At 49.1% G+C, this 26,904-nt stretch overlaps 1 protein-coding gene across 3 annotated transcripts in view; it reads left to right on the forward strand.

Annotated features, from left to right (window-relative positions):
- rtkna (rhotekin a) overlaps positions 1-26,904 on the forward strand; it is a 303,025-nt gene that overhangs the window by 252,708 nt on the left and 23,413 nt on the right. For 2 of the 3 annotated variants that reach the window (XM_085976431.1, XM_085976432.1), the window contains one exon: positions 5,468-5,575. In XM_085976431.1, coding sequence (XP_085832557.1) covers positions 5,468-5,575 — 108 coding nt within the window. Of the gene's footprint in view, positions 1-5,467; positions 5,576-18,366; positions 18,468-26,904 lie in introns of those variants that run through there. The other variant, XM_085976433.1, reaches the window with a different exon arrangement.

The raw sequence follows: 26,904 nt of genomic DNA on the forward strand, positions 1-26,904 counted from the left end.
GATTTGATAGAGGTGTACAAGATTATGACGGGTTTGGATAGGCTAGACGGGGAAAGGCTGTTCCCTCTAGTTGATGGTACAAGGACTAGGGGACACAGATTTAAGGTTTTGGGCAAGAGATACAGGGCGGATGTGAGGGAAAACTTTTTTACGCAGCGAGTGGTGAGGACCTGGAACTCGCTGCCGACGGAAGTGGTGGAAGCGGAGACACTCAGTGTTTTCAAGGTAAGACTGGATAGGCCTTTTCTGAATAGTGGGGTAACATTAGCTACCCTCCAATCCATGGGAACTGTTCCAGAGTCTATCGAGTTCTGGAAGATGACCAGCAATGCATCTACTATTTCTAGAGCCACTTCCTTAAGTACCCTGGGATGTAGATTATCAGGCCCCGGGGATTTATCGGCCTTCAATCCCATCAATTTCCCTAACACCATTTCCCTACAAATACTGATTTCTTTCAGCTCCTCCCCCTCATTAGACCCTATGTTCTCTGGCATCTCTGGGAGGTTATTTGAGTCCTCCTTTGTGAAGACAGAACCAAAGTATGTATTTAGTTGGTCTGCCATTTCCTTGTTTCCCATTATAAATTCCCCTGATTCTGACTGTAAGGGACCGACGCTTGACTTCACCAATCTTTTTCTCTTCACATATCTATAAAAGCTTTTACAGTCAGCTTTTATGTTCCCTGCTAGCTTACTCTCATATTCTATTTTCCCTTTCTTAATTAATCCCTTTGTCCTCCTTTGCTGAATCATAAACTGTTCCCAATCCTCAGGTTTACTGCTTCTTCTGGCCAATTTATATGTCCTCTCCTTGGATCTTATGCTATCCCTAATTTCCCTTGTTAGCCACGGTTGAGTCACCTTTTTTGTTTTATTTTTATGCCAAACAGGGACGAACAAATTCTGTAGTTCATCCCTGCGGTCTTTGAATGTTTGCCATTGCCTATTCACCGTCAACCCTTTGAGTAACATTCCCCAATCAATCCTACCCAACTCATGCCTCATTCCATCATAGTTTCCTTTTTTACATTCAGGACCTTAGTCTCTGAGTCAACTACTTCACTCTCCATCTTAATGAAGAATTCTATCATATTATGATCGCTCCGCCCCAAGAGGCCTCGCACAACAAGATTGCTAATTAATCCTTTCTCATTACATAATACCCAGTCTAAGATGGCCTGGTCTCTAGTTGGTTCCTCGACATATTGGTCCAGGAAACCATCCCCTATACACTCCAGGAATTCCTCCTCCACAGTATTGTTACTAATTTGGTTAGCCCAATCTATATGTAGATTAAAGTCACCCATGATAACTACTGTGCCCTTATTGCACTCGTCTCTAATTTCCCATTTAATGCCATCCCCAACCTCGGCATTACTGTTTGGGGTCTGTATACCACTCCCACTAACGTTTTCTGCCCCTTGGTATTTCTCAGTTCTACCCATACAGATTCCACATCATCAGAGCTAATATCCTTCCTTATAATTGTGTTAAGCCCCTCTTTAACCAGCAATGCTACCCCACCTCCTTTTCCTTTTTGTATTTAGAAAATCATAATACAATCAAGCAGAGTCAGCATGGTTTTATGAAAGGGAAATCGTGTTTGACAAATTTGCTGCAGTTCTTTGAGGATGTAACGAGCAGGGTGGATAAAGGGGAACCAGTAGATGTGGTGTATTTAGATTTCCAGAAGGCATTCGATAAGGTGCCGCATAAAAGGTTACTGCACAAGATAAGAGCTCAAGGTGATTGGATAGAGGATTGGCTGACTATCAGAAAACAGAGAGTCGGAATAAATGGGTCATTTTCAGGTTGGCAAACTCTAATTAGCTGGGGCCTCAACTATTTACAATCTATATAATATCTTAGATGAAGGGACCGAGTGTAATGTTGCCAAATTTGCTGACAATACAAAGATAGATGGGAAAGCAAGTTGTGAGGAGGACACAAAGATTCTGCAAAGGGATATAGACTGGTTCAGTGAGTGGGCAAACATCTGGCAGATGGAGTATAATGTGGGAAAATGTGAGGTTATCCACTTTGGCAGGAAGAATAAAAAAGCAAATTATTATTTAAATGGAGAGAGACTACAGAATGCGGCGGTCCAGAGGGATCTGGGGGTCCTCGTACATGAAACACAAACAGTTAGCAGCAGGTACAGAAAGTAATTAGGAAGGAAAAATGAAATATTGGCCTTTATTGCAAGGGGGATGGAGTATAAAAGTAGGGATGTCTTGCTACAGCTGTACAGGGCGCTGGTGAGACCACACCTGGAGTACTGTGTACAGTTTTGGTCTCCTTATTTAAGGAAGACTATTAACATTTAAAATTGAATTGAATTGGAAGGATATACTTGCATTGGAGGCAGTTCAGAGAAGGTTCACGAGGTTGATTCCTGGGATGAAGGGGTTGTCTTATGAGGAAAGGTTGAGCAGGTTGGGCCGATACTCATTAGAGTTTAGAAGAATGAGAGGGGATCTTATTGAAACATAAGATTCTGAGGGGGATTTGACAGGGTCGATGCAGGGAGGATGTTTCCCCTCGTGGGGGAATCTAGGACTAGGGGGCACAGTTTCGGAATAAGGAGTCGCCCATTTAAAACGGAGATGAGGAGGAATTTCTTCTCTGAGGGTCGTGAATCTTTGGAATTCTCTTCCCCAGAGAGCTGTGTGGAGGCGGAGTCATTGAATATATTCAAGGCGGAGACAGACAGATTTTTGAAAAACAGGGGAATTAAAGGTTATGGGGATCGGGCAGGAAAGTGGAGTTTAGGCCAAGATCAGATCAGCCATGATCTTATGGAATGGTGGAGCAGGCTGGAGGGGCCGAATGGCCAACCCCTGCTCCTATTTCTTATGTTCCTTTCTCTACTGCAAACAGTCTTAAACCCTCTCCCCTGTCTCCTCCACCCTCACCTCCAACAACAAGTGCGAGGAGCTCATGGACTTCTTTGTCACGAAGATTGAGGCCATCCGTTCAGCTGCCTCTGCTCCTTCCCTCCCTTGCACTAGCCCACCGGGCCAAACTTCCTCTATTGTTCCCCCTGCCCTAACCCTGACCTCGCATCTTTCTCTAGTTTCTCTCCTTTTTCCCCTCATGCCCCCACCCGCCCCCCCCACCCCCCCGCAGACGAGCTCAGCTTGGCCATTTGACCCACATCCTGCTCCCTTGTCCCTATTCCCACTAAACTGCCGACCTTCCAACTTCCGTTCCTGGCCCCCATGTTAGCTGATATTGTTAACGGTTCTCTCTCCTCAGGTACTGACCCCGTCGCCCTCAAACCTGCCCTCATCATCACCCCTCTCCTCAAAAAACCAACCCTTGACCCATCCGTGCTGGCAAGCTATCGCCCCACCTCCAACCTCCTTTTCCTCTCCAAAGTCCTTGAACGTGTTGTCGCCTCCCAAATCCGTGCCTATTGTTCCCAGAACTCCATGTTTGAATCCCTCCAATCAGGTTTCAGCCCTTGCCACAGTACCGAAATGGCTCTCATCAACGTTACAAATGACATCCTTTGTGACTATCCCTCCTCATCCTTTTCGACTTATCTGCAGCCTTTGACCCAGTTAACCACTCCATCCTTCTCCAACGCCTCTCCACCATCGTCCAGCTGGATGGGACTGCATTCGCCTGGATACATTCTTATCCAGTCATAACCACAGAATCACCTGCAACGGCTTCTCTTCCCACTCCCGCATCGTTACCTCTGGCGTCCCCCAAGGATCTATCCTTGGCCCCCTCCTATTCCTCATCTACATGTTGCCACTCAGCGACATCATCCAAAAACACAGCATCAGGTTCCACATGTACGCTGACGACGCCCAGCTCTACCTCGCCACCACCTCTCTCGACACCTCCATTGTCTCTAAATTGTCAGACTGCTTGCTCGACATCTAGTACTGGATAAGCAGAAATTCCCGACAACTAAATATTGGGAAGACAGAAGCCATTGTCTTCGGTCCCCGCCACAAACTCCGTTCCCGAGCCACCGACTCCATCCCTCTCCCTAACATCTGTCTGAGGCTGAACCACACTGTTCGCAACCTATTTGACCTCAAGATGAGCTTCCGACCACATATTCACGCCATCACCATGACCACCTATTTCCACCTCCATAACATTGCCCGACTCCGCCCCCGCCTCAGCTCATCTTCCCTCATCCATGCCTTTTCTTACCTCTAGATGTAACTATTCCAATGCACGCCTGGCCGGCCTCCCACATTCCACCCTACGTAAACTTAAGGTCACCCAAAACTCGGCTGCCCGTATCCTACCTCGCACCAAGTCCCGTTCACCCATCACCCCTGTGCTCGCTGCCCCGTGTCCTAACTCACACCAAGTCCCGTTCACCCATCACCCCCTGTGCTCACTGCCCCGTGTCCTAACTCACACCAAGTCCCGTTCACCCATCACCCCCTGTGCTCACTGCACCGTGTCCTAACTCACACCCAGTCCCGTTCACCCATCACCCCCTGTGCTCACTGCCCCGTGTCCTAACTCACACCCAATCCCGTTCACCCATCACCCCTGTGCTCGCTGCCCAAGTCCTAACTCGCACCAAGTCCCGTTCACCCATCACCCCTGTGCTCGCTGCCCAAGTCCTAACTCGCACCAAGTCCCGTTCACCCATCACCCCCTGTGCTCACTGCACCATGTCCTAACTCGCACCCAGTCCCGTTCACCCATCACCCCCTGTGCTCACTGCCCCCTGTCCTAACTCACACCCAGTCCCGTTCACCCATCACCCCCTGTGCTCACTGCCCCGTGTCCTAACTCGCACCCAGTCCCGTTCACCCATCACCCCCTGTGCTCACTGCCCCGTGTCCTAACTCGCACCCAGTCCCGTTCACCCATCACCCCCTGTGCTCACTGCCCCGTGTCCTAACTCACACCCAGTCCCGTTCACCCATCACCCCCTGTGCTCGCTGCCCCGTGTCCTAACTCGCACCAAGTCCCTTTTATCCATCACCCCCTGTGCTCGCTGACCTACATTGGCTCCTGGTAAAGCAACGCCTTGATTTTAAAATTCTCATCCTTATTTTCAAATCCCTCCATGGTTTCGCCCCTCCCTATCTCTGTGACCTCCTCCAGCTCCACAACTCTCCGAGATCTCTGTGCACTTCCAATTCTGGCCTCTTCCACATCCCTGATTTTAATTGTTCCACCATTGGCAGCCATGCTTTGAACTGCCGAGGATCGAAGCTCTGGAATTCTCTCTGCCTTTCTACCTCCTTCCTCCTTTAAGACGCTCCTATAACCTACCTCTTTGACCAATACCTGCCCTAATATCTCCTCATGTGGCTCGGTGTCAAATTTTGTCTGATGACACTCCTGTGAAGCACCTTGGGATGTTTTACTATGTTAAAGGTGCTATATAAATGCAAGTTGTTGCTGTTGTCTGTCTCCGTGTCTGCCCATGTGCCGTGGATTTCAGTCACAGTTTGTTGCTGTTGTTGTCTGTTCAGGTGCTTGGAAACAGTGCTGCGATGAATTGATGAAAATCGATATAGTATCTCCACGGAAACCGCCAGTAACAATCTCCAAGCAAGGAGCCTCCCTGTACCATGAGATGGGTAGGAACTCGCAGAAATTATATTCTGTATTTTTGGGTAAAATATCAGTTAAGGAGAAGTGTTATATTTTACAGGTTGTTTAAACCGTTGGTTATTGGCAGCGACTAACTCTGCGATTCACTCGTTGCTCACGTCATCAGTGGCAATAATATTGCTGAACAATGTTTCATGGAATCATACAGCACAGAAGGAGGCCATTAAAAAGTGTGTGAGAGAGACAGAGAGCGTGTGAAAGAGACAGAGAGCGTGTGAGAGAGACAGAGAGCGTGTGAGAGAGACAGAGAGTGTGAGAGAGACAGAGCGTGTGAGAGAGACAGAGAGCGTGTGAGAGAGACAGAGAGCGTGTGAGAGAGACAGAGAGCGTGTGAGAGAGACAGAGAGCGTGTGAGAGAGACAGAGAGCGTGTGAGAGAGACAGAGAGCGTGTGAGAGAGACAGAGAGCGTGTGAGAGAGACAGAGAGCGTGTGAGAGAGACAGAGAGCGTGTGAGAGAGACAGAGAGCGTGAGAGAGACAGAGAGCGTGTGAGAGAGACAGAGAGCGTGTGAGAGAGACAGAGAGCGTGTGAGAGAGACAGAGAGCGTGTGAGAGAGACAGAGAGCGTGTGAGAGAGACAGAGAGCGTGTGAGAGAGAGAGAGAGCGTGTGAGAGAGAGAGAGAGCGTGTGAGAGAGAGAGAGAGCGTGTGAGAGAGAGAGAGAGCGTGTGAGAGAGAGAGAGAGCGTGTGAGAGAGAGAGAGAGCGTGTGAGAGAGAGAGAGAGCGTGTGAGAGAGAGAGAGAGCGTGTGAGAGAGAGAGAGAGCGTGAGAGAGAGAGAGCGCGTGTGAGAGAGAGAGAGCGTGTGAGAGAGACAGAGAGCGTGTGAGAGAGACAGAGCGTGTGAGAGAGACAGAGAGCGTGTGAGAGAGACAGAGAGCGTGTGAGAGACAGAGAGCGTGTGAGAGAGACAGAGAGCGTGTGAGAGAGACAGAGAGCGTGTGAGAGAGACAGAGAGCGTGTGAGAGAGACAGAGAGCGTGTGAGAGAGACAGAGCGTGTGAGAGAGACAGAGAGCGTGTGAGAGAGACAGAGAGCGTGTGAGAGAGACAGAGAGCGTGTGAGAGAGACAGAGAGCGTGTGAGAGAGACAGAGAGAGCGTGTGAGAGAGAGAGAGAGAGCGTGTGAGAGAGAGAGAGAGCGTGTGAGAGAGAGAGAGCGTGTGAGAGAGAGAGCGTGTGAGAGAGAGAGCGTGTGAGAGAGAGAGAGAGCGTGTGAGAGAGAGAGAGAGCGTGTGAGAGAGAGAGAGCGTGTGAGAGAGAGAGAGAGAGCGTGTGAGAGAGAGAGAGAGAGCGTGTGAGAGAGACAGAGAGCGTGTGAGAGAGACAGAGAGCGTGTGAGAGAGAGAGAGAGCGTGTGAGAGAGAGAGAGAGCGTGTGAGAGAGAGAGAGAGAGCGTGTGAGAGAGAGAGAGAGCGTGTGAGAGAGAGAGAGAGCGTGTGAGAGAGAGAGAGAGCGTGTGAGAGAGACAGAGAGCGTGTGAGAGAGAGAGAGAGAGAGCGTGTGAGAGAGAGAGAGAGCGTGTGAGAGAGAGAGAGAGAGCGTGTGAGAGAGAGAGAGAGAGCGTGTGAGAGAGAGAGAGAGAGAGCGCGTGAGAGAGACAGAAAACAGGAAATAGGAGCAGGAGTCGGCCATACGGCCCCTCGAGCCTGCTCCGCCATTCAGTAAGATCATGGCTGATCTTCGACATCACTTTCCGGCCCGACCCCCATATCCCTCGATTCCCTTAGTGTCCAATAATCTATCGGTCTCTGTCCTGAATATACTCAACGATCTGAACCTCCACAGCCCTCTGGGGTAGAGAATTCCAAAGATTCCCCACCCTCTGAGTGAAGAAATTTCTCCTCATCTCAGTCCTAAATGGCCGACCCCTTATCCTGAGACTGTGACCCCTGGTTCTAGACTCCCCAGCCAGGGGAAACATCCTCCCTGCATCTACCCTGTCAGGCCCTGTAAGAATTGTGTATGTTTCAATGAGATCACCTCTCATTCTTCTAAACTCCAGAGAGTATCGGCCTAGTCTACTCAATCTCTCCTCATAGGACAATCCCCCCATCCCAGGAACCAGTCTGGTGAACCTTCGTTGCACTCCCTCTATGGCAAGTATATCCTTCCTTAGGTAAGGAGACCAAAACTGTCCACAATACTCCAGGTGTGGTCTCACCAGGGCCCTATATAATTGCAGTAAGACGTCTTTACTCTTATACTCAAATCCTCTTGTAATAAAGGCCAACATACCATTTGCTTTCCTAATTGCTTGCTGTACCTGAACATGTTAACTTTCAGTGATTCGTGTACAAGGACACCCAGGTCCCTCTGACACCAACATTTCCCAATCTCTCACCATTTAAAAAATACTCTGCTTTTCTATTTTTCTGACCAAAGTGGACAACTTCACTCTTCTCCAGATTATATTCCATCTGCCACGTCCTTGCCCACTCACATAACCTGTCCAAATCCCTTTGCATCCTCCTCACATAGAAACATAGAAGATAGGAGCAGGAGTAGGCCATTCGGCCCCTCGAGCCTGCTCCGCCATTCAATCAGATCATGGCTGATCATCCAAATTCAGTACCCTGTCCCTGCTTTCTCCCCATATCCCTTGATCCCTTTAGCCTTAAGAAATATATCCAACTCCTTCTTGAATATATTTAATGAATTGGCCTCTACTGCCTTCTGTGGTAGAGAATTCCACAGGTTCACCACTCTCTGGGTGAAGAAATTCCTCCTCATTTCAGTCCTAAATGGCTTACCCCTTATCCTTAGACTATGACCCCTGCTTCTGGACTCCCCGGCCATCGGGAACATCCTTCCAGCATCTAATCTGTCCAGGCCTTACAGAATTTTATAGGTTTCGATGAGATCCCCTCTCAATCTTCTAAACTCCAGTGAGTATAAGCCCAATCGACACAATCTCTCCTCATACGTCATTCCTGCCATCCCAGGTGTCAGCCTGGTGAATCTTCGCTGCACTCCTTCCATGGCAAGAACGTTCTTCCTCAGATAAGGCGACCAAAACTGCACACAATACTCAAGGTGTGGTCTCAGCAAGGCCCTGTACAACTGCAGCAAGACATCCTTGTTCCTGTACTCGAACCCTCTTGCTACGAAGGCCAACATTCCATTTGCCTTCTTAACCGCCTGCTGCACCTGCATGCTTACCTTCAGCGACTGGTGCACAAGGACACTGTGGTAAACCACTGTTTGTATTCCACTGTGTACATGCCTGGACATGCCTCGGCTGACTCCTCCCACAAGTCCTAGTATAAAGGTGACTGCTCCCCAGCCCCTTTGTATTTCTGGACCGGTCGACCACTCGAGGCAGACCTTCATTCTTTTGTTAATAAAAGCCTTTAGTTACTCTCTTAACTCTCAGTCTTTTATGAGTAATTGATAGCGCATCAATTTTATTAACAACATTTTTATAATGGAGAAGATCCTCACACCAGCATGCCTGGACTTAGATCATCGGGAGGCGGACTCAGCCACCAAGTTTACTCACTGGCTTAAGTGTTTCGAAAAATTCCTGACCGCCTCCGCAGCAATCAAATCGGACGAGGACAAACTGGATGTCCTGACCTCCAAAGTGAACCACCGAGTGTACTCGGTCATCCAAGACGCGACCTCGTACGCGGACGCTATCAAGCTCCTCAAGGACCAGTACACGTGCCCAGTGAACGAAGTGTATGCCAGGCACCTTCTGGGGAGTCGTAAACAACAACCTGGGGAATCGACCGTGGAGTACCTTCAGGCACTGTCTGTGCTTGGCCGGGCCTGTGGTTGTAAGGATGTAAAGGCCGCCGTGTACACAGAGGAACTTATCCGGGACGCTTTTGTAGCGGGCCACAGATCCAATTACACCCGACAGCGACTGTTGGAGCAGAGTGACCTCGACCTCAACAAGGCCTCTGAACTCGCACTATCATTGGATGCAGCCTACCGGGGCATGGATGCCTACTCCTCTGCACCGTGGACGCCGCGGGGAACGACAGCCTGGGACACGGTAGGACCGCCTCATAGCGCCGTGCCACCCCAGCCACACCCCAGCAACGGCCCAACTACCGCAGCAGTGTCCCAAGGCCAGACAGCAGTGCCCCAAGGTCAGAAATGCTACTTCTGTGGCCAGGCAAAACACCCCAGAGCGCGCTGCCCGGCGAAAAACACAATCTGCTCGGGCTGCGGGAAGAAGGGACACTACGCTAACGTCTGCAGGGCCAAAGGCACCCCGAACCCCAGCAGCGCCGCGTGTGGGCCATGCGGGCCGCCATCTTGGGCCTCCCCGGCCATGTGCGAACCACCGGTACAGCAGCCATTTTGGACGCCTCCAGCCACATGGGGATCATGGACGCTGCCATCTTGGACGACAGCCGGAACGCAGCAGGCCCCCAACACTGCCTCATCTGATACCCGCAGCGACACACCGACCCCTGCGCTGGCATCCGTTACACTGGACCAAGCGAGACCGCACCAGCTGGCCAGTTCCACAATGGACATTAAGGTAAATGGCCATGATACAATCTGCCTTTTTGACTCTGGGAGCACGGAGAGCTTCATCCACCCCGACACGGTGCGGCGTTGCTCTCTCCCAGTCCTGCCTGCGCACCAGCGGATTTCTATGGCCTCCGAGTCCCAGTCGGCGGACATCGGCGGCTACTGCGTAGTGACACTCGTAGTAGACGGGACCGTGTACGATCATTTTAAACTTCTGGTCCTACCCGACCTCTGCGCTGCCGTCCTGCTGGGGTTAGATTTTCAGTGCCACCTTAAAAGCGTTACGATGGCGTACGGTGGACCCCTACCCCCACTCACAGTCCGCAGCCAGCAGCTTCCAAATTGCCCGCCGCGCACCAGGTGCAACCTCTCCACACTCAGAGTCACCCCCCCACCACTGTTTGCTAACCTCACCCCCGACTGTAAGCCCATCGCCACAAAGAGCAGGCGATACAGTGCCGGGGACAGGGTTTTCATTAAAACCGAAGTGGAGCGGCTCCTGAAGGAAGGGATTATTGAGGGCAGCACCAGCCCCTGGCGAGCCCAGGTTGTGGTCGTTAAGACCGGCGAGAAGCAGCGCCTGGTCATCGACTACAGCCAGACAATAAATCGCTACACCCTGCTGGATGCTTACCCACTCCCCCACATAGCTGATATGGTCAACCAGATCGCGCAGTACCGCGTCTTCTCGACCATTGACCTGAAATCAGCGTACCACCAGCTCCCTATCCGCCCTGAGGACCGCCAGTATACTGCCTTTGAGGCAAACGGCCGCCTCTATCACTTCCTTAGGGTTCCCTTTGGCGTCACCAACGGGGTCTCCGTCTTCCAAAGGGAGATGGACCGGATGGTAGATCAAAATGCGTTGCAGGCCACTTTCCCATATCTGGACAATGTGACCATCTGCGGCCGTGACTTGCAGGACCATGACGCAAACCTCGAAAAATTCCTCCGCACCGCCCAACTCCTGAACCTGACATATAACAAGGAGAAGTGCATATTCCGCACAAACCGCCTCGCCATCCTTGGCTGTGTTGTGGAACACGGAGTCATCGGCCCCGACCCCGACCGGATGCGTCCCCTTATGGAACTCCCACTGCCTCAAGGCCCTGAAGAGGTGCCTAGGGTTTTTCTCCTATTATGCCCAGTGGGTCCCCTACTATGCGGACAAGGCCCATCCGCTGATCAAGTCCACCTCTTTTCCCTTGAAGGCAGAGGCCCGCTTAGCCTTCCACCGTATCAAGGAAGACATTGCCACAGCCACCATGCACGCAGTGGACGAATCCATCCCCTTCCAGGTGGAAAGCGACGCGTCCGACTTTGCCCTGGCCGCTACCCTCAATCAGGCGAGGAGACCCGTGGCCTTCTTTTCACGAACCCTCCAAGGCCCGGAGACCAGACACTCCGCTGTTGAGAAGGAGGCCCAGGCGATTGTGGAGGCTGTGCGTCATTGGAGGCACTACCTGGCCGGAAAACGATTTACCCTGCTCACTGACCAACGTTCAGTTGCTTTCATGTTTAACAACAAGCAGAGGGGCAAAATCAAAAATGACAAGATCTTGAGGTGGAGAATCGAACTTTCCACCTACAATTACGAGATCTTGTACCGGCCCGGGAAGCTCAATGAACCCCCGGATGCGCTATCGCGTGGCACCTGCGCCAGCGCGCAGATCGATAGACTGCGGGCCCTCCACAATGACCTCTGCCACCCGGGGGTCACCAGGTTCTTCCACTTCATCAAGGCCCGCAACCTGCCTTACTCTATTGAGGAGGTCAGGACCATGACCAGGAACTGCCAAGTCTGCGCTGAGTGCAAACCGCACTTTTATAGACCAGACAGGGCCCACCTGATAAATGCCACTCGCCCCTTCGAGCACCTGAGCGTTGATTTTAAAGGGCCTCTCCCCTCCTCCGACCGCAATGTGTACTTCCTCAATATTATTGATGAGTACTCCCGTTTCCCGTTCGCCATCCCCTGCCCGGACATGACCAGTGCCACGGTCATTAAATGTCTGAACGACCTCTTCACCCTGTTCGGTTCCCCCAGCTATATCCATAGCGACCGGGGCTCATCGTTTATGAGCGACGAACTCCGTCAGTACCTGCTAACTAGGGGTATTGCCACAAGCAGGACCACCAGTTACAACCCCCGGGGGAACGGACAGGTGGAAAGAGAAAATGCGACAGTTTGGAAGGCCGCCCTGCTAGCCTTAAAGTCCAGGGGCCTTCCAACCTCCCGCTGGCAGGATGTGCTCCCCGATGCGCTCCACTCTATTCGGTCACTGCTCTGCACTGCCACTAACGCCACCCCTCATGAGAAAATGTTTGTCTTCCCAAGGAAGTCCACATCGGGGACATCGCTACCGCCATGGCTGACGTCCCCAGGGCCGGTCCTACTGAGAAGGCACGTGAGGACCCATAAAACGGACCCCCTGATCGAGAGGGTCGACCTCCTCCACGCCAACCCCCAGTATGCTTACATTGCATACCCGGACGGGCGGGAGGACACAGTCTCCATAAGAGACCTTGCACCCTCGGGGGCCGCAGTAACCCACTACTCACTACCACCCCCCCCCACGATCCGATATCCAGCCCCAGCAGACGGCAGGCCTGGGCCCAGCGACCCGCTCGACATCTACGAGGACGACACGCCTGTGCCACAGCCTACGCGGGACTCGACGCCGGAAGCTCCACTACCCCTGCCGTCGTCACGCCGATCACAGCGGCAGACAAGACCTCCGGAGAGACTCCAATACACTAACTTTTAATACACTTCACCCCGCCGGACTCAATTTTAAACAAGGGGTGAATGTGGTAAACCACTGTTTGTATTCCACTGTGTACATGCCTGGACATGCCTCGGCTGACTCCTCCCACAAGTCCTAGTATAAAGGTGACTGCTCCCCAGCCCCTTTGTATTTCTGGACCGGTCGACCACTCGAGGCAGACCTTCATTCTTTTGTTAATAAAAGCCTTTAGTTACTCTCTTAACTCTCAGTCTTTTATGAGTAATTGATAGCGCATCAGACACCCAGGCCTCTTTGCACTTCCCCTTCCCCCAATCTATTGCCATTCAAATAATAATCTGCCTTCCTGTTTTTGCCACCAAAGTGGATAACCTCATATTTATCCACATTATAGTGCATTGGGCAGAAACATGGCAAATCACCTAACCTGTCCAAATCGTACTGGAGTTTCATGACCTCCTCCTCACAGCATACCCTCCCACCCAGCTTTGTGTCGTCTGCAAATTTGGAGATATTACATCCAATTCCCTCGTCCAGATCATTAATATATATTGTGAACAACTGGGGTCCTAGGAGCGATCCTTGCGGTACCCCACTAGTCACTGCCTGCCACTCGGAAAACGACCCGTTTATTCCAACTATTTGCTTTCTGTCCGCCAACCAGTTCTCCATCCAAGTCAATACCTTGCCCCCAATCCCATGTGCCTTAATTTTGCACGCTAATCACTTATGTGGGACTTTATCGAATGCCTTCTGAAAGTCCAAACACACCACATCCACTGGTTCTCCCTTATCTATTTTACCAGTTACATTCTCAAAAAATTCCAGTAGATTAGTCAAGCATGATTTACCTTTTGTAAATCCACGTTGACTTTGTCCGATCCTGTCACTGCTTTCCAAGTGCTCTGCTATTACATCTTTTATAATGGACTCTAGCATTTTCCCCACTACCGATGTCAGGCTTACCGGTCTATAATTCCCCACTTTTTCTCTGCCACCTTTTTTGAATAATGGGGTAACATTAGCTACCCTCCAATCCATGGGTACTGTTCCAGAGTCTATCGAGTTCTGGAAGATGACCAGCAATGCATCTACTATTTCTAGGGCCACTTCCTGGGATGTAGCTTATCAGGCCCTGGGGATTTATCGGCCTTCAGTCCCATCAATTTTCCTAACACCATTTCCCTACAAATACTGATTTCTTTCAGTTCCTCCCTCTCATTAAACCCTATGTTCCCCGATATCTCTGGGAGGTTATTTGTGTCCTCCTTTATGAAGACAGAACCAAAGTATGTATTTAATTGGTCTGCCATTTCTTTGTTCCCCATTAAAAAGTCCCCTGATTCTGACTGCAAGGGACCTACGCTTGACTTCACCGGGATTACGGAAACGTGGCTCAAGGATGGCCAAGACTGGGAACTCAACATCCAGGGGTATTCGATATTCAGGAAAGATAGGCAAAAAGGAAAGGGAGGTGGGGTAGCATTACTGGTTAAAGAAGGGATTTACACAATTGTAATGAAGGATATTAGCTCTGATGATGTGGAATCTGTATGGGTAGAATTGAGAAATACTAAGGGGAAAAAACATTAGTGGGAGTGGTATATAGACCTCCAAACAGTAAGGCGGAGGTTGGGGATGGCATTAAAAGGGAAATGAAAGAAGCGTGCAATAAGGGCACCGTTGTCATCATGGGTGACTTTAATCTACATATAGATTGGGCTAACCAAATTAGTAACAATACTGTGGAGGAGGAATTCCTGGAGTGTTTAAGGGATGTTTTCCTGGACCAATATGTCGAGGAACCAACCAGAGATCAGGCCATCTTAGACTGGGTATTATGTAACGAGAAAGGATTAATTAGCAATCTTGTTGTACGAGGCCCCTTGGGTCGGAGCGATCATAATATGATCGAATTCTTCATTAAGATGGAGAATGAAGTCGTTGATTCAGAAACTAGGGTCCTGAATTTAAATAAAGGAAACTACGATGGTCTGAGGAGCGAGTTGGGTAGGATTGATTGGGGAATGGCACTCAAAGGGTTGACGGTGGATAGGCAATGGCAAACATTCAAAGACCGAATGGATGAAATACAGAAGTTGTTCATCCCAGTTTGGCATAAAAATAAAACAAAAAAGGTGACTCAACCATGGCTAACAAGGGAAATTAGGGATAGCATAAGATCCAAGGAGAGGACATACAAATTGGCCAGAAAAAGCAATAATCCTGAGGATTGGGAGCAGTTTAGGATTCAACAAAGGAGGACAATGGAATTAATTCAGAAAGGGAAAATAGAATATGAGAGTAAGCTTGCAGGGAACATAAAAACTGATTCTAAAAGCTTTTATAGATATGTGAAGGGAAAAAGATTGGTGAAGTCAAGCATAGGTCCCTTTTAGTCAGAATCAGGGGAATTTATAATGGGGAACAAAGAAATGGCAGACCAATTAAATACATATTTTGGTTCTGTCTTCACAAAGGAGGACACAAATAACCTCCCAGAGATGTCGGGGAACATAGGATCTGATGAAAGGGAGGAATTGAAAGAAATCAGTATTTGTAGGGAAATGGTGTTAGAGAAATTGATGGGATTGAAGGCCGATAAATCCCCAGGGCCTGATAATCTACATCCAAGGGTACTTATGGAAGTGGCCCTAGAAATAGTAGATTCATTGCTGATCATCTTCCAACATTCAATGAAATCTGGAACAGTACTCATGGATTGGAGGATAGCTAATGTTACCCCACTATTCAAAAAAGGTGGTCGAGAGAAAACTGGGAATTACAGACCGGTAAGCCTGACATCGATAGTGGGGAAAATGCTAGATTCCATTATAAAAGATGTAATAGCAGAGCACTTGGAAAACAGTGACAGGATCGGACAAAGTCAACATGGATTTACAAAAGGTAAATCGTGCTTGACTAATCGACTGGAATTTTTTGAGGATGTAACTGGTAAAATAGATAAGGGAGAACCAGTGGATGTGGTGTATTTGACTTTCAGAAGGCTTTCGATAAAGTCCCGCATAAGAAATTAGCGTGTAAAGTTAAGGCACATGGGATTGGGGGCAAGGTATTGACTTGGATAGAGAACTGGTTGGCAGACAGTAAGCAAAGAGTTGGAATAAACGGGTCTTTTTCCGAGTGGCAGGCAGTGACTAGTGGGGTACCGCAGCGATTGGTCCTAGGACCCCAGCTGTTCACAATATATATTAATGATCTAGACAAGGGAACTAGATGTAATATCTCCAGATTTGCAGCTGACACAAAGCTGGGTGGGCGTGTGTGCTGTGAGGAGGATGCAGGGAAACTACAGGATGATTTGGACAGGTTGGGTGATTGGGCAGAAGCATGGCAGATGCAATATAATGTGGATAAATGTGAGGTTATCCACTTTGGTGGCAAAAACAGGAAGGCAGATTATTATCTGAATGGCAATAGATTGGGAGAAGGAGAAGTGCAAAGAGACCTGGGTGTTCTTGTGCACCAGTCGCTGAAGGTAAGCATGCAGGTGCAGCAGGCGGTTAAGAAGGCAAATGGTATGTTGGCCTTCGTAGCGAGAGGGTTTGAGTACAGGAATAAGGATGTGTTGCTGCAGTTGTACAGGGCCTTGGTGAGACCACATCTTGAGTATTGTGTGCAGCTTTGGTTGCCTTATCTGAGGAAGGATGTTCTTGCCATGGAAGGAGTGCAGCGAAGATTCACCAGGCTGATACCTGGGATGGCAGGAATGACGTATGAGGAGAGATTGGGTCGGTTGGGCTTATACTCGCTGGAGTTTAGAAGAATGAGAGGGGATCTCATTGAAACTTATAAAATTCTGACAGGACTGGACAGACTAGATGCAGGAAGGATGTTCCTGATGGCGTGGGAGTCCAGAACCAGGGATCACAGTCTAAAGATAAGGGGTAAGCCATTTAGGACAGAAATGAGGAGGAATTTCTTCACCCAGAGAGTGGTGAACCTGTGGAATTCTCTACCACAGAGGGCGGTGGAGGCCAGTTCATTAAATATATTCAAGATGGAGTTAGATATATTTCTTAAGGCTAAGGGGATCAAGGGATATGGGGAGAAGGCAGGGACAGGGTGCTGAATTTGGATGATCAGCAATGATCTCGTTGAATGGCGGAGCAGGCTCGAGGGGCCGAATGGCCTACTCCTGCTCCTATCTTCTATGTTTCTCACCAAAGCTGATATAATTGCTTTCCTTACTCTTGTATTCCAACCCCCTTGCAATATAGGCCAATGTACCATTTGTGTGTGTCACTGACTGTGAGTGTGAGAGTTTGTGTGTGTGTGAGTGCGCGAGCGTGTGTGAGAGAACCTGAGTGTGTGAGAGTGTGTGTGTGTGTGTGTGTGTGTGTGTGTGCACACGAGAGAGAGTGTGTGAGGGTGTGAGTGTGAGGGAGAGAGTGTGTGAGAGTGTGTGTGAGGGTGTGTGTGAGAGAGAGTGTGTGTGAGGGTGTGTGAGAGAGAGAGAGTGTGTGAGGGTGTGTGAGAGAGAGAGTGTGTGAGGGGGTGTGTGTGAGAGTGTGTGAGGGTGTGTGTGTGAGAGAGTGTGTGTGAGGGTGTGTGTGAGAGAGAGTGTGTGTGAGGGTGTGTGTGTGAGAGAGAGTGTGTGAGGGTGTGTGAGAGAGAGTGTGTGTGTGAGGGTGTGTGTGTGAGAGAGAGTGTGTGAGGGTGTGTGAGAGAGAGAGTGTGTGTGAGGGTGTGTGAGAGAGAGAGTGTGTGTGAGGGGGGGTGTGAGAGAGAGTGTGTGTGAGGGTGTGTGTGAGAGAGAGTGTGTGTGAGGGGGTGTGTGAGAGAGAGTGTGTGTGAGGGTGTGTGTGAGAGAGAGTGTGTGTGAGGGTGTGTGTGAGAGAGAGTGTGTGTGTGGGTGTGTGTGAGAGAGAGTGTGTGTGAGGGTGTGTGAGAGAGAGTGTGTGAGGGTGTGTGTGAGAGAGAGTGTGTGTGAGGGAGTGTGTGTGAGAGTGTGTGAGGGTGTGTGTGAGAGAGAGTGTGTGTGAGGGTGTGTGAGAGAGAGAGAGTGTGTGAGGGGGTGTGTGAGGGTGTGTGAGAGAGAGAGAGTGTGTGAGGGTGTGTGAGAGAGAGAGAGTGTGTGAGGGTGTGTGTGAGAGTGTGTGAGGGTGTGTGAGAGAGAGAGAGTGTGTGAGGGTGTGTGTGAGAGAGAGTGTGTGTGAGGGTGTGTGAGAGAGAGAGAGTGTGTGAGGGGGTGTGTGTGAGAGTGTGTGAGGGGGTGTGTGTGAGACCGCCATTTCCCAGTGGATCCCCGTACGGAGACTGGGTGAGAAGTGGCAGCCTCCCGGTGGAGTGTGGGACTCAGTGGGAGAAGAGTGGGGCAGCGATGGGAATTACCCGGGTTTGCCAGTTGGTGTCGTGATGAGCTGAGTGAATTGCGATGATTTTCGGGTTCATTTTAGAATTGTCAGTGGAATTTGTGGGTTCTTGTGTTTCTGATTTTCTGCATTTCTCTGTCCTCTTTCTCTGATGTGTCTTTTTCCTGTTTGACGGTTGCCGGGCAGCATCCCCTCTCGCTTCTTCATGTGAGGGTCTCCTACTGCAGGATAACGCTGTGTCAGCGGAGATCCGAGCCCTGCTCTCTTCCTATTGCAGTGACAGGTGAAGTAACTGCATGCAGTGACAATGCTGCTCTCCCATAGCCTGGACAACACTACAATAGGCAAACCAAGCTGGACCTTAAACATTATATGGGATGAGCTGATCTGACCTGCCATAGAAAGCAGGTCTTGGGGTTACTATTTCTCTGCTCATTGTGACATCCCCCCAAATGCTCGGCCACAGGAAATTCCCCGTTACTGACTGACCTCGGTTCATAGAATGATTCGGCCCATCATTGGAAAGAGCAATTCAATTAGTCCCACTCCCCGCCCTGAAAATTAGTCTTTTCAAGTATATATTTATATATAATTCTCTTTTCAAAGTTGTTATTGAATCTGCTTCCACCGCCACTTCAGGCAGGCAGCACATTCCAGATCACAACAACTCGCTGCGTAAAAATATTCTCCTCATCTCGCCTCCGGTTCTTTGGCCAATCACCTTAAATCTGTGTTCTCTGGTTACCGACCCTCCTGCCACTGGAAACAGTTTCTCTCTACTCTGTCTAAACCCTTCATGATTTTGAACACCTCTATAAAATCTCCTCTCAATCTTCTCTGCTCTAAGGAGAACAACCCCAGCTTCTCCAGTCTATCCACGTAACTCAAGTCCCTCATCCCTGGAGCCATTCTTGTAGTGTATGTACCTTTAACATTCAAAGACCGAATGGATGAGCTACAGAATTTGTTCATCCCAGTTTGGCATAAAAATAAAACAAAAAAGGTGACTCAACCGTGGCTAACAAGGGAAATTAGGGATAGCATAAGATCCAAGGAGAGGACATATAAATTGGCCAGAAAAAGCAATAATCCTGAGGATTGGGAGCAGTTTAGGATTCAACAAAGGAGGACAATGGAATTAATTAAGAAAGGGAAAATAGAATATGAGAGTAAGCTATCAGGGAACATAAAAACTGACTGTAAAAGCTTTTATAGATATGTGAAGAGAAACAGATTGGTGAAGTCAAGCGTAGCTCCCTTGCAGTCAGAATCAGGGGAATTTATAATGGGAAACAAAGAAATGGCAGACCAACTAAATTCATACTTTGGTTCTGTCTTCACAAAGGAGGACACAAATAACCTCCCAGAGATGCCGGGGAACATAGGGCCTGATGAAAGGGTGGAATTGAAAGAAATCAGTATTTGTAGGGAAATGGTGTTAGGAAAATTGATGGGACTGAAGGCCGATAAATCCCCAGGACCTGATAATCTACATCCCAGGGTACTTAAGGAAGTGGCCCTAGAAATAGTAGATGCATTGCTGGTCATCTTCCAGATCTCGATAGACTCTGGAACAGTACCCATGGATTGGAGGGTAGCTAATGTTACCCCACTATTCAAAAAAGGTGGTAGGGAAAAAGCGGGGAATTATAGACCGGTAAGCCTGACATTGGTAGTGGGGAAAATGCTAGAATCTATTATAAAAGATGTAATAGCAGAGCAATTGGTAAGCAGTGACAGGATCGGACAAAGTCAACATGGATTTACAAAAGGTAAATCATGCTTGACTAATCTACTGGAATTTTTTGAGGATGTAACTGGTAAAATAGATAAGGGAGAACCAGTGGATGTGGTGTATTTGGACTTTCAGAAGGCTTTCGATAAGGTCCCACATAAGAGATTAGCGTGCAAAATTAAGGCACATGGGATTGGGGGCAAGATATTGACTTGGATAGAGAACTGGTTGGCGGACAGAAGGCAGAGAGTTGGAATAAACGGGTCATTTTCCGAGTGGCAGGCAGTGACTAGTGGGGTACCGCAAGGATTGGTCCTAGGACCCCAGCTGTTCACAATATATATTAATGATCTGGACGAGGGAATTGGATGTAATATCTCCAAATTTGCAGATGACACAAAGCTGGGTGGGAGGGTATGCTGTGAGGAGGATGTCGAGAAACTCCAGTACGATTTGGACAGATTGGGTGATTGGGCAGAAACATGGCAAATGCACTATAATGTGGATAAATGTGAGGTTATCCACTTTGGTGGCAAAAACAGGAAGGCAGATTATTATTTGAATGGCAATAGATTGGGAGAAGGGGAAGTGCAAAGAGACCTGGGTGTTCTTGTGCACCAGTCGCTGAAAGTAAGCATGCAGGTGCAGCAGGCGGTTAAGAAGGCAAATGGTATGTTGGCCTTCGTAGCAAGAGGGTTCGAGTACAAGAACAAGGATGTCTTGCTGCAGTTGTACAGGGCCTTGGTGAGACCACACCTTGAGTATTGTGTGCAGTTTTGGTCGCCTTACCTGAGGAAGGACGTTCTTGCCATGGAAGGAGTACAGCGAAGATTCACCAGGCTGATACCTGGGATGGCAGGGATGACGTATGAGGAGAGATTGTGTCGATTGGGCTTATACTCACTGGAGTTTAGAAGATTGAGAGGAGATCGCATCGAAACCTATAAAATTCTGTCAGGCCTGGACAGACTAGATGCAGGAAGGATGTTTCTGATGGCCGGGGAATCCAGAACCAGGGGTCATAGTCTAAGGATAAGGGGTAAGCCATTTAGAACTGAAATGAGGAGGAATTTCTTCACCCAGAGAGTGGTGAACCTGTGGAATTCTCTGCCACAGAGGGCGGTGGAGGCCAGTTCATTAAATATATTCAAAAAGGAGTTGGATATATTTCTTAAGGCTAAAGGGATCAAGGGATATGGGGAGAAGGCAGCGACAGGGTACTGAATTTGGATGATCAGCCATGATCTCATTGAATGGCGGAGCAGGCTCGAAGGGCCGAATGGCCTACTTCTGCTCCTATCTTCTATGTTTCTATGTAAGAGGGAACTACTTTTACAGCTCCTGTATACTGTAGTACCGGCAGTGACCACACCTGTATATAAACCCTGTGTAGGGATCTGTACTGTTAGTTTTTAGACTACCCTCATCCAGTAAACACCTGTTGATTGTTAATCTGCAGTCTCCGTCTATTTATTGAAGAACACCATACCTTAAGATTCACGGATTTAACAGTGGCGACGAGGTCGGTTCGAACCTACCTGCAACTCTGCATTTCCTCCCAGGGATTCGCTCCTGGAGGACAGTGGAAGAAAGTCGAGGCCAGAAGCACGGGCGCTGACCACGAGCAACCACCCAGTCATCCGGCAGAGAGTGAGCATTGCAGGGGAGGCTGTTGAGAGCTTGGCTTGGTTCTCCAGCCACGACGATCCAGCAACAGGCTGGCAACAGGTACAGCGCAGACCCTTCCCGGACAGCGGCGGCTAGAGCCGACCGACGGCACAGAAAAGGCCGAGCAGCGTCGACGGGGTAAGAGAGATGGTAAAGTGCACAGGGCGCAGCCGGGGGTTGTAGACCGAGCGGCGTCGATGGAAAACAAAAAGAGAGAGAGGGTAAAGCACAGCCGGGGTTCAGGACCGAGCGGCGGCAACGAGAGAGGCGCACAGGACAACGCGCAGAGCGCAGCCAGGGCTCAAGGGCTGAGCAGCATCCGCGGGGGAAGAAAGGAAGTGCGTGAGACGCCATTTGAGCCGCGGAGAAGAAGGGAGAGCGCGGGAGATGCCATTTTTGAAGCCGCAGCGGAGAACAAGGGCGAGCGCGGGAAGAAAAGGAAGCGCGGGAGATGCCATTTTGAGCCAGCGGGGAAGAAGGGAGAGCGCGGGAGACGCCATTTTAGCCAGTCTAACCACACCCAGGGATGCCAAAGAGTGGCAGTGTCACAGCGTTCGACAATGAAGTCGAAGATTGGGCGACATATCTGGAACGCATTGAGGTGTACTGCAAGGCGAATGAAGTGCCAGATGCCAGGAATGCACTGGTATTGTTGAATCACATGGGTGCAAAAACGTATGGCTTACTGCGAAACCTGGTAACCCCAGAGAAGCCAGTGGATAAGGATTTCGAAAGCATAGTGGAAATCCTACAGAACCACTTAAACCCCACACCGCTGCTGATAGCAGAAAGATTTAAGTTTCACAAAAGGAACCAGCATAAAGACGAAAGTAATGCTGAGTATTTAACGGAACTGCGCAAGCTATCGAAACACTGCCAGTTTGGAACGGGACTAGCAGATACGGTAAGGGACAAGTTTGTGTGTGGGCTTCAAAGTGAAGGAACCCAGAAATGGCTTCTATCAGAAAAGGATCTTAAGCTGGACAAGGCTTTCAGCATGGCAGTATCACACGAAGCAGCCGCACGGGGCGCTGCAGAGATACAACGGAGACCGCAAGAATATGGCACCAATGAAATGTCATATGGAGCAGGGAAGTGTTGTCGCTGCGGCAGAACAACACACGACCAGAAGGATTGTTGGTTCAAGGACCAAGTGTGCAGACAGTGTGGAAAAGCAGGACACATAGCAAGAGTCTGCAGGTCGGGGAAGAAAACCAACAGCAAGAAATCTCCACAGGAGAAGTACAAAAAGGTACATAAGGTGACGGAGAGTAGTTCAGATGAACAGAAAAGTGATACAGACTCCGGAAGCAAGGAGCTGGGTTGTCTGAAACTACATAATGTAATCAAAATGGAGGATCACCAAACTATCTGGGTCACGCTCAAGATAGACGGAGTCCAAGTGAAAATGGAATTGGACACAGGATCAGCCCTAACAGTCATAAACCGAAGGGACTACAAGCGGCTATTCTCACATATACCCTTGAGAGATACAGAGATTGTCTTGAAGACGTACACGGGGCAAAAAGTCTACCCCAAAGGAAAAATAAGGGTGAACGTGATATACAACGGCCAGGAAACACCAAAAATGGACCTATATGTATTGCCAGATGGAGGACCACCACTACTAGGACGTGAATGGATCTGGAAGATACAGTTAGATTGGCATTCCATACAGGCACTGACGGTAGAGGCCAAAAAGGATGAGGACATCACACCTGGACGACTGTCAAAAATGCTAAATGACGCACAAGAAGTGTTCCAGGAGGGACTCAGAACACTAAAAGGCATAACAGCGATGATTAAAATAGAGGAAAATGCAAGCCCAAAGTTTTCTAAGGCCAGACCAGTGCCTTATGTGATCCGCCCAGCCGTAGAAGCAGAGCTGGAAGGTTTGGAACGTTCAGGAGTACTGTCCAAAGTGGACTGGAGTGAGTGGGCGACACCCATCGTTCCTGTAATGAAGAGGTCGTTGAGTAATACGCCTGGGGAACCAAAGAAGGTTCGCATCTGTGGGGACTTTAAGGTGACAGTGAAACCAGTCCTTCACACGGTACAATATCCGCTTCCACGGATTGAAGATATTTTCGCCTCGCTATCTGGAGGAAAACGCTTCACTAAGATTGATCTGGCCCAGGCGTACCTGCAAATGGAGGTAGAAGAAGCCTTGAAACAATACCTCACGATCAATACTCACAAAGGTCTCTACCAATACAACCGGCTGGTGTTCGGGGTAGCATCAGCTCCGGCTATTTGGCAAAGGGCAATGGATCAAGTCCTGCAAGGGACTCCAGGGACCCAGTGTTATTTGGACGACATCCTGGTCACGGGCGAAAATGACAGTGATCACCTCGCCAACCTGGAGCAGGTGCTCACCAGATTGAAGGAATATGGGCTACGAGCTAATCGCCACAAATGCGAGTTTTTCCAGAAGCAGATCTCATATTGTGGCCACGTTATTGATGAAGAGGGGTTACGTAAGTCCCCTGAAAAGATTGAGGCAGTAGTCAAGGCTCCAGCACCAGAAAATGTGTCACAACTGAGGTCGTTCCTCGGGCTGGTGAACTACTACCATAAGTTCTTACCAAATTTGTCTACAGTTTTACACCCACTGAACACCCTACTGCAAACGGGGGTACCATGGAAGTGGAATGACGAATGTAAACGAGCTTTCCAGAAGTGCAAAGAATTGATCACATCAAAAGAGGTGTTGGCTCATTTCAACCCAGCACGACCAATTCGGTTGGCGTGTGATGCATCACCCTATGGTATTGGAGCGGTGCTGTCGCACAAATTTCCAGACGGGTTGGAGAGGCCATTAGCCTTTGCGTCTCGGTCACTAACCTCAGCCGAGCGCAACTACGCCCAGATTGACAGGGGGGCCCTCAGCCTAGTATGGGGAGTGAAAAAGTTCAACCACTATCTGCACGGGCAGAAGTTCACCTTGCTGACTGACCACCAACCACTTGTCTCCATCTTTAATCCAAAGAAGGGCGTTCCGGTGATGACTGCGCAACGGCTACAAAGATGGTCCCTTTTTCTAGGGGCGAACCAATATGAAATAGAGTATAAGGGCACGAAACAGCATGGAAACACTGATGGGCTATCACGTCTGCCACTGCCTACTGCGGAGGAAGTACCAGCAGTGGACCCTGTCGAAATATTTTATTCAACCATAATTGAACGCTTGCCAGTAACTAACGCGGATATAGAGAAGGAGACCCAAAATGATCCGACACTGTCTCGGGTATATGATTTGACGGTGAAGGGATGGCCAACACATGGCGACTCATTGTTGCCAGCATTCTCATCCAGAAGAGAACAGCTGTCAGTATGCCAGGGGACAGTGATGTGTGGATCCCAGGTGGTAATTCCACCCAAGTTAAGGGAGAGAGTGCTCAATGAGCTTCACGAAGGCCATCTGGGAGGGGTGAAAATGAAAAGCCTTGCTAGGGCTTATGTGTGGTGGCCGGGAATCGATCAACAAATCGAGGACCTAACAAAGAGCTGCTCAGGATGCCAGAAGGTCCAAAATGCACCATCACATGCCCCTCTACACCCATGGGAGTGGCCCTCCTCTCCATGGCAACGGGTGCATATTGATTTTGCTGGTCCATTCATGGACTCAATGTTCTTAATAGCAGTTGATGCGCACTCGAAATGACCTGAGGTGATCAAAATGTCCTCCACCACTACGGAGAAAACGATTGCAGTCCTATGGACCATATTTGCCAGGAACGGCTTGCCAGAACAGATTTGCTCTGATAACGGACCACAGTTTGTGTCCGAAGAGTTTCGGAAATTTATGAGAAGGAATGGGGTAAGGCATTACACATCCACCCCGTATCATCCAGCCACAAATGGATTGGCTGAGAGGTTCGTACAAACCTTTAAAAAGGCAGTAAGGGCCATGTGCGATGACGACATTCCACTGCAGCATAAGGTGGACAATTTCCTGTTAGCCTACAGAAATGCGACACATGCAGTTACCAACCAGACCCCGGCCATGATGTTCTTTAACCGAAGGTTGAGATCTCGTCTGGATTTGCTCAGACCAAATGTGTGAAGAAATGTTGAGAATAAGCAATTCCAGCACATCAATGAGAAGCCGACAAGGAGCTTCACTGTAGGACAACCAGTCTTGGCCCGCGACTACCGAACAGAGAAATGGCAACCCGGAATGATATGCACACGGCAGGGGCCACTAATGTACACAGTGGATGTTGGGGAGAACATTGTGAGACGCCATGTCGACCAGATCCTAGCGTCACAGGAACGAGTCAACCCCATGTCTCGCGTACCTGGTGATGAACCCGACATACCGGTAGCATCTACCCCAGAAACAGTAGCATCGGAAGCTGATGAACTAACCGACGACAGGGGGCCAGAATCGCCTCCGCACCAAGAACAAGACACTCAGGAAAGCGCTATCCAGAAAGGATCAGGAAGCCGCCCCAAAGACTGAATCTATAAATGGACTATTGCAGTTAATGTGCATGTTAAAAGTGTTAACTGTTATTTGCATGTTATGGTACTGTTAATCTAAAAGGGGAGGAATTGTAGTGTATGTACCTTTAAGAGAGAACTACTTTTACAGCTCCTGTGTACTGTAGTACCGGCAGTGACCACACCTGTATATAAACCCTGTGTAGGGATCTGTACTGTTAGTTTTTAGACTACCCTCATCCAGTAAACACCTGTTGATTGTTAATCTGCAGTCTCCGTCTATTTATTAAGATTCACGGATTTAACAATTTGAGTAAATCTTTTCTGCACCCTCTCTAAGGCCTTCACATCCTTCCTAAAGTGCGGTGCCCAGAATTGTACATAATTATCCCGCTGAGGCCGAACCAGTGATTTATAAAGGTTCATCATAACTTCCTTGCTTTTGTACTCCATGCCTGTATTCATGAAGCCCAGGATCCCGTCTGCTTTTTTAACAGCTTTCTCAACTTGTCCTGCCGCCTTTAAAGATTTGTACACATACACCCCTGGTCTGTCTGTTCCTGCACCCCCTTTAGAATTGTACCCTTTAGTTTATATTGCCTCTTCTCAAGCTTCCTACCAAAATTAATCATTTCACAATTCTCTGTGTTAAATTTCATCTACGTGTGTGTGTCTGCCCATTTTACCAATCTGTCTATGTCCTCCTCATTGCTTACTACATTTCCAAGTTTCGTGACATCTGCAAACTTTGAAATGATGCCGTGTATACCCAAGTCCAGGTCGATAATATATAGATCACACAGAGCAGTGGTCCTAATCCCTGGGGAACACCACTGTATACTTCTCTCCAGTCTGAAAAATAACCATTCACCTCC

The sequence above is a fragment of the Somniosus microcephalus genome, chromosome 2, assembly GCF_052327205.1.
Source record: "Somniosus microcephalus isolate GS21.2 chromosome 2, FLI_Smic_1.0, whole genome shotgun sequence".
Lineage (NCBI taxonomy): Eukaryota > Metazoa > Chordata > Chondrichthyes > Squaliformes > Somniosidae > Somniosus > Somniosus microcephalus.